Below are 8365 nucleotides of genomic sequence, written 5' to 3'. Positions count from 1 at the left end.
CGCGCAGCCCTGCCGAAGAAGACCGGCCAGGTGGTTCCAATGAAAGCTCTGGCTGGGAAGTAGCCGGTAAAAGGCGCCGCGTTCTCTTTGGAGGTGCCTCCTCTTGCCCCCCGCTTCCGGAGAGAATGGTTTCGCCCTCGGGGAAGCCGGCCTGGCTGCTTCGCACCCGAAGGCGAGGGTGAGAGCTTCCACATGGAACTGGGGGGAGGGAGGCGTCCTTCGGCGCGATTGGCCGAAGCGGGAAGAGCCTCGCGTTGGGATTGGCTGCTGGCAGCGGAGGGGGAACGAAGGCGGGGCTGGGTTCGGAGCGGCCGCCAGTGAGTCGAGTGGCGGCGTCGAGAGCGGAGGTCGGTTGGCGCTGGTTTGTCCGCTCGGGATCCCATGGCGTGTGGCTGAGGAGGAGCAGCCCGGCCCGAACGAGGAGCAGCAGGCTCCTCTTCCTCCTCCGCCGCGATGGGGACGGTGCTGTCGCTTTCTCCCAGCGCCCCCGGGAAGGGCGGCGGCGGCGGAGGGGTCTTGTCGGAGAAGGCGGCGGCGCCGTCGCGGTCGCACGGCAAAGGCGAGAGCCGCCTCAAGCGCCCCGGGGTGCTCATCTCGGCCCTGACGTGGAAGCGGCTGGTGGCCGCCTCGGCGAAGAAGAAGAAGAGCGCCAAGAAGGTGACGCCCAAGCCGGACTGCGGGGACCCGCTGGTGCAGCAGCGCAACCGCGAGAACGCGCGCCAGGCGGAGGGGGCCAAGCCGGGGCCCTTAGCCGTGCCGGTGCCCACCGTCCCGGGCCCCGAGGGAAGCGGCAAGGCCCCGCCCCCCGCCCCGCCGCCGCCCCCGCCCCTCCCGTTGCCCGGCAACCGCGGGCCCCCCTCCTCCGCTTCCTCGGCGGCCCCCTCCCCGCGCCGGGTGGTGGTCCAGGCCTCGACGGGGGAGCTGCTCCGCTGCTTGGGCGACTTCGTGTGCCGGCGCTGCTACCGGCTCAAGGAGCTGGGCCCCGGGGAGCCCGTGGGCTGGTTCCGCAGCGTGGACCGCTCGCTCCTGCTCCAGGGCTGGCAGGACCAGGGCTTCATCACGCCGGCCAACCTGGTCTTCGTGTACCTGCTCTGCCGGGAGGCGCTGGAGGGCGACCAGATCGGGAGCCCCGCCGAGCTGCAGGCCGCCTTCCTCACCTGCCTCTACCTGGCCTACTCCTACATGGGCAACGAGATCTCCTACCCGCTCAAGCCCTTCCTGGTCGAGGGCGACAAGGAGCGCTTCTGGGACCGCTGCCTGGCCATCATCCAGGGCCTCAGCGCCAAGATGCTGCGCATCAACGCCGACCCCCACTTCTTCACCCAGGTCTTCCAGGACCTCAAGAACGAGGGCGAGGTGGGGCACGCCAAGGACAGCTCCTCCTCAGGCCCCAAGCACTGGACTATCAGCCTGGACCGCTAGGCCTCCCTCTGGCCCTGGGTCCACCAAGAACTGGCCTGTATGCCTGGACCACCAAGCTCCAGCTCCACCAAGTATTGGACTACAAGCCTGGACTGCTGAGGAGAGGTCCCCAAGTGCTGGGCTACAAGCCCGGACTGCTAAGGAGCCCCTTGAGGACCTCTCTGCACTCCCCCAACGCCTCACCACCAAAGGCCACCCTTCTCCACCCTTCCCATATGCTTTGTGCTTCTCCAGCCTTTTCTCAGCCCTGATTTCTGCTGGAGTTGACCGGAGGAGGGGGGTCATAATTAGGACACATCCTTTAGTCCTGCCGCAAAACAGGTGGGGGTTTCTTCCCCCAAAATGAGCCCTCTGTGGGTTGCCTTGCAAAGGGGAGCGAGGCTTGATCCAGGCCCCCTTTCTCTCTCTGCACATTCCATTCCCCAAGCCACTCCCCAAATTACATCAAGCCTTTCTCACAACTGCGGCATCTGAATAGTTTGGGGTGGAAGGGGGCAGGGGAGACGGTCTGGCTCATGATGTGATGTGCTGTAGCCCTTGGGCTGTGGGCATAAGTGGTCCTTCCTCTTCCGTGTCCAGCCTTGTCCCCAGTGGGGTGCTGGCAGAAGGGACCCTGCAGTGTCCTAAAAGGCAGGGAGGGACAGATTACGTCCCCCTTTTTTCCTCCCAATGCAGAGATTCCCTAAACTGTCCTCAGGGCCCAACCTGAGGCATAATTTATTGACAAGGTTCTTCCTTGTTCAGGAGAACGCCGCCGTTTGCTGTGACCTTGCCTGTCGGAAGCCCCACTGGTGAATCCCTGTGGCTCACAGAAGAACAGCCGGGGCATTTCAGTCTTGCAAGTTCTTCCTTGCCTCCCTCCCTCTCTTTCTCTTTCTCTCTTTCCCCCCATCCTCCCTTATGAAGCAACAATTCCTGCATGTATTTGTCCTTCCTGCTGTTGGTGGCTCTGCCATAGTGGTTGTTCTGCAAAGTGGATGATGGTCATAGACAAATGTCTCCCATCACTGCAAATCCAATGCCTTTCATGATTTCTTTCCTTGTTTGACTCGGCACTCGGGGCAGGGAAGGCAGGTGGGTTGGGGGGGAGGGGGTTTGAAAGAAGTGTGTCTGTCGTCCACGCTTCAATGAAGTGCTGCGGGGAAAGCTGTGTTGCTGCTATTCTTCCATGTCCCTTCTCTGACCTGTTCTTTCCTCCTCTTCTCCTTTTCTCCCTCCCCTCCCATCTGAAGCAGAGGCTTGGAGCTATCCGTGGTGCTAGCCTCTTCCACCGACTTACATTTGCACATTCTCAAAGCTTAAGGGGGAAAAACCCCAAGCCGTCTCATGGTGTTTGAATGTAAAACAGAACAATGTCTGACTTAACAGGATGTTTGTGCCAATGTTGCTCAAATGTACAATAACATATTGTTTTATATTGTATATTTAAAAGAGATAAAAAAACAATGAGTCAAAGTGGACTTTTGGAATCCTCTGATCATTTCAGAACTACAGGGTGGAGGTGCTGAAGATTGCATTGGGAAGGAAAGGAAGGAAGGAAGGAAGGCAGGCAATTCACATTGGGGGTTTACGGTCAAGCTTGGATGATGCATTAGTCCTTGGCTGATGATTTCCTAAATGGTTGTCTTGGCAGGAGATCTCAGACTTGCTAATGGGATTTGATATCAAACTGCAGGCCATCTTATTCCAGAGCCCTTTTAGATGAGAACATATTCTATGCCATCTTGAGATTTGGCCCTACTAAGTCTCAGACTAAACAATCTATTTTTAATATGTGTGCATGTGTGCGCATTTTCATGATGTAAATTAACATTTTTACAAATTTATAAAAGGATACATGATCTGATCGCCTGCTTTGTTGCCAGCAAAGGGATGGAGAATTGCAAATGAAACTCTCAGGCAGAGACCCTTTGAAGAGAGAAAAAATCAAAATGGGAACATTTGATTCTGAACATTTTTTTCAGAGCTCTAAAACCAATGCTGAATATCTTTAGATGCATGGCACTGGGGGTTGCCAATCAAAGGGCAGCTAGCAAAATAAATCAGACCCACCCCCACCCCCCATGAATATATTAAGAGCACATTGTTGGCTTCATTGTGCTCTTTTTCTCCAGACAGGAAGACTGTTCACAGACTGACATTCTTAATGCTCAATCCTCTGAAGGATGCTGATGGGCAGCCATCTCTGCTGTGCCTTGTAATCTAATTACATTACCTCCCAACGACAGACTTAGGATTTTGAAAGCAGTCTTGCTCCTTGCATCTCTTTCTCCACCTTTCCTGTGAAATGTGTTTTTTCTTAACCCCACAACCACCACCCCCATGATGCTGTGTGAAGATCTCCTTGCAGTATCTAGAATGTTATTTTTCCTATTTTTTCAAAGAACATAATTCTGGGTTAAGTTCACTAGGTCTGTTGCTCCCTACTATTGACAAGTTTTTATTTCCTATGTATCTGTGTCTATACCAGTAGTTCTCAACTTGTGGGTTCCCAGGTGTTTTGGCCTACAACTCCCAGAAATCCCAGCCAGTTTACCAGCTGTTAGGATTTCTGGGAGTTGAAGGCCAAAACATCTGGGGACCCAGGGTCGTAGCCCGGGGGGGGGGGGGGTTGAAAGTTCAACACTGCTCTGTAATGTGTCAGGTTAAAAAAGAAACCTGGTTTACTCATAAATTGGTTAACCAGTTAACATTCTTGAGTAAACAAAGTCTGGGGGAGGAGTAGAACCCTTAACCCTTCACCACCACCACCTTTGGCCCACCGGTTGGGAACCACTGGTCTAGACTGAATATTTAATAGGTCATTAAAAGAATCAAAGGAACCTGATAGAAGAACTTTAGATAACCAGACACTGTGACACATGTCAGGAAACAGATGATCAGCAGAAACTTTGGAAGAGAAAAAACTCTGTTTATGCAGCATTAGGGTGACACAGAAGAAGGTTGCTGACCAAATGCTTAGGATATATAATGTAAAGTATGAAAAGTTGTTATCATTGCAGTGGCAAGCTGGTAATATGAAGTTCTATATATATACTTGGCCTGTGCTTTAGCCATGTCTGTGGAATGGACAGATAGACTGATTTTAAATGTGGAGAAATTTAGAGAGTAGTGCTGGCTAGTCTGGATGAAATTAAAGTGTGGGGAAGTCCTGCTTTAAACAGGTTTTGGTCCTCATATCCAAGCACATATCTAGATATACTCAGGCAATCCATTTCCTAGGCTGCTGGACTCTATGTGATGAATTCACAATGGAAGGCTGCAGTGTAGCCTGTTGATAGAAACTGAGGGCTTGGGGTTGTCCACCAAAGCTATTTCCCCCTGTGATATGATGCCTGCTATGTCATTCAAACTGTGGAATATTCCTCATGTTTTCTTATCTAGATTTTGATTTATTTATTTTTTGGTTTATGGAATAGGTTTACTGAATAGGTGAGGGCAATGGGGCATCAGAAGCATTTTCTGACTTTCTGCAATAACGATGACTGACTCAAACTGAACTATGTCCTTATGAACTCAGTCATTACACATGTTTACTGGTCATGTCAGCAACTAGTTTATAGCAGTGATATGTATATTGGTTCACCTCTATGGTCCTTTGTGTTTCAGTATCTCTCCGATCTTCAGAGTACATTCCAAGCTATGATTTGTGTTAAAAGTTTAAAAGTTCAAGAAAAGAATGAGCCCAGAGCAATGCTGAGAAAGTCAAAATCCAGGCCTTGCAACCCTGTTATCAAGAGTACCTGTAGCTTCTTCCAGTTTCAAAGGCATTTATCCTGGTTCTTATGCTATACATTCTTTCTGTTCATTTCCATTATGGAATTGGGTTGAATACTGGCATTGAAACTTTATTTTGACACTTGATATCCCTTCTGGATCATGAACAGTAATGATTTAAGCATTTTCAAAACATTTATAAGTTATGAAAAATTGTTTTTCAACTGAAACTCCTACAATACCAGCATAGCCAATGGGGTTTCTGGGAGTTATCTACCAAAAGGCACATTCTCATTTCTACAGCTCTTTGCTTTGAATCAGTGGTTCCCAACCTGTGTTCCATGGACCACCAGTGGTCCCCAAGAAGTAAAATATGGTCTATGGCCTCACTGTTACTACACCATTGCAACAAGAATGACTGGTCTTGTGAAACCCTCTTATAGTGCCCAGGAAATGGGGATGTCAGGAGGGGAGAAACTGACTACCCATAAAAGGCATGACGAGAAGCCTCCTGACTGCTGTTGCGGCTGCTCCTGCTCCTCCTCCTCCCTCCCCCTGAGTGGAGCTGTTCCATGTGGTGCCTGGAAATAGGGGTGCCTTGGTGTCTTTAAGCCTGCTTCTGGGGTTATTTGGGGTGCTGATTCAGAAAATTGCATTGGATAAACCACATCAGCTCTAGATTATTAAGTAAGGTTTTCTATGGGTAAACAGGTGGCAACCACTGGGTGGCATATGTTTTGTATCAGAAACTAGAGCTGATATTGTCTATCTAATGCAATTTTCTTAATTAGCACCCCAAATAACCAAACCAAATCTAAAGTTGACCAAAAACTGATTTATAACCCTTTTGGCACTAATGTTATAGAGTGGTCCTGGGTCAAAGTAGTCCCTGGTCAAGTGATCCAATCCATGGTCAAAGTTGTTCTTGGTCAAGTGGTCCCTGGTCAAAGAAAGGTTGGGAAGCACTGCTTTAAATCTTTCACAAGTGTCAAGTTAAAAATCTCCTCCTCAGCCTTGACATGACCAGTACCCCTTAACTAGGAACTCATTTTGTAAAATCTATTAAATATTATCGAAGGCTTTCATGGCCTTTTCACTAGGTTCTTGTGGGTTTTTTCGGGCTATAGAGCCATGTTCTAGAGGCATTTCTCCTGACGTTTCGCCTGCATCTATGGCAAGCATCCTCAGAGGTTGTGAGCTCTATAGCCCGAAAAAACCCACAAGAACCTATTAAATATTAGTTACATGGTAATTGGTGGAAATACATTTGGAAGATAAAGTGATTCTTTTGCTTTTAGATGATGAAAGTATTATTATTATTATTATTATTATTATTATTATTAATAATAATAATAATTTTATTTCTTACCAGCCTCTCCTTGTGGCCCAAAGTGGGTTACAGAATAATTTAAACTCATAAACATTGTAAAATACCACAAATGCATGGGCCTAGTAATGATGAGAAGAGCCAGCTTGTTGTAGTGGTTTGAGTATTGGTTTATGACTGGAGAGCAGAGTTCAAATCCACCACAAGCCACGGAAACCAGTGGGTGATGCTAGGTAAGTCACACTTTTAGTCCCAGAAAACCTCATGATAGATTCACCTTAGGATCACCACAAGTCAGAAATAACTTGAAGGCACACGCAAAGTAATAAGGGAGTTGAGATCCCCATTTGTGCATCCATGTCCTGTCCCTGATTAATTTGCTGCTCAGCATTTTTGCAGAGTTGTAGTGAACTAAAATGTCCTCTTGCTTTGGCTATTCTATACTTGTCAATGGAGAGATGTATAAACTAAAATAGCTAGATTTGCCACCACACCATAGGCTGCTACCATACTGAAGGCTGCCTCAAGAGAGAGCTTCCATACCAGACTGCAATTCTCGGTGCTTGGTTCTATATGTGAAGGAAGCATTTTTGTTTTTAAAAAATGGAATCTCTCACATCACTTGCATTTTAGGATTGCAGAACACTCTGGTTGGAGTAAAAGATGTAAAGTGTGGGTCAGGAGCTGCTCAAATCAGTATGCAGCTGCCCCATTTGATGAACTATGCAACTACTTGTGCCCCCCTTCTTTGTGTCTTGCATTCAGGTCCTCAGCTGCACATCTTGGCTAACTACAGATATGTGAGGATCAAAGTAGCAAAGAGAAAGGAGAAGCGGAACCCATAAAGTTATAGGTATCATGTCTGACCTAGCAGTCCTAACCAGGCAAAACACGTTCACAGAAAACATTTGAACCTGTGTGAAGGATGCACATTTGGCAGATGGTCAGAGGGATCCTTAAAATGGAAGGATTATTACATTTCCAGATTCAATTAATTAAGAATACAAGGCTCTCTTTGCCTAAAGCCTCTTCCAGGCTGATCCATTGATGTCTGAAACTTTGCTTATTTAAACATTCATGGTCTATGAAGTCATTGTTGGACAGCTATGGCCAGCAACTGGAAGTGTTATGCTCAAGAATTGGTTGGGATCTAAAAGTCCAAAAAGCACATGGTTTCAGTCAAAACTGTATTGCCAATACCCAGTGAAGTCCATTTAGAATAGCAAGCCTTCCTTTCTCCTTTGGCCAGCCCTTTCCTTCAGGCCCTCCCGCATTGCTTTTCCTGTAAGATTTATTCAGAACACAGAGTTGGATGTTCCTTTTTATCAATGAAATAATTGTGTGACATAAGCGTAAGCAAGATACAACTCTCCAAATGTGTTTGGCTGCAGCTCTCTTTAACCACAACCAGCATAACCAATGTTTGGGAATCCTGGATGTGGTAACTCAACCATATCTGGAGGCTGCCTTTTGCTCATCTCTAACTGAACTAATATTTCCAAAACAATGGCTCATCTGGCTGGCATGGCTCCAAAAGTGGAGTCTTACCCGTTAACTGCTTGAGTAGCATAGCAGGATGGCCATCTGTTGAGAGTGCTTTGATTGTGTATCCCTGCAGGGCAGGGGTTGGACTGGGTGACCCTTATGGCTTCTTCCAGCACTATGAGTCCAACTGTGCTATGGGTGGAATTATATCTTTATGTCCATGGGCCATAAGAGAACAAATTTCAGAGATGAACTATCACCCTTGTCCTGGTGCTGCTATTTTTGACATGACAAAAACCTGTGTAATGGACCTCCAGTGTCCCCAGGGACTAATTTCTAACTCAAGAAAAAGTAGGCTCTTATAGATGATGTGATTTTGCCTGTTCCTCAACCAAGCAAAGGATCTCTGGTTCA

General features: G+C 48.0%; 1 protein-coding gene across 1 annotated transcript; it reads left to right on the top strand.

Annotated features, from left to right (window-relative positions):
- Positions 1-277: 277 nt before the first annotated feature.
- CDK5R2 (cyclin dependent kinase 5 regulatory subunit 2) lies at positions 278-2882 on the top strand. The gene has a single exon (XM_060773258.2). The coding sequence runs from the start codon at positions 454-456 to the stop codon at positions 1420-1422; it is 969 nt and encodes a 322-aa protein (XP_060629241.2). The 5' UTR covers positions 278-453; the 3' UTR covers positions 1423-2882.
- The last annotated feature ends 5483 nt before the right edge of the window (positions 2883-8365 follow it).

The sequence above is a fragment of the Anolis sagrei genome, chromosome 1, assembly GCF_037176765.1.
Source record: "Anolis sagrei isolate rAnoSag1 chromosome 1, rAnoSag1.mat, whole genome shotgun sequence".
Taxonomy (NCBI): domain Eukaryota; kingdom Metazoa; phylum Chordata; class Lepidosauria; order Squamata; family Dactyloidae; genus Anolis; species Anolis sagrei.
The sequence above is the reverse complement of the archived record's forward strand: the minus strand, read 5'-3'. Positions and strand labels throughout refer to the sequence as shown.

Excerpts from the sequence above, each read along its gene's own strand:
- CDK5R2 (XM_060773258.2), top strand. The coding sequence starts at position 454 with ATGGGGACGGTGCTGTCGCTTTCTCCCAGCGCCCCCGGGAAGGGCGGC.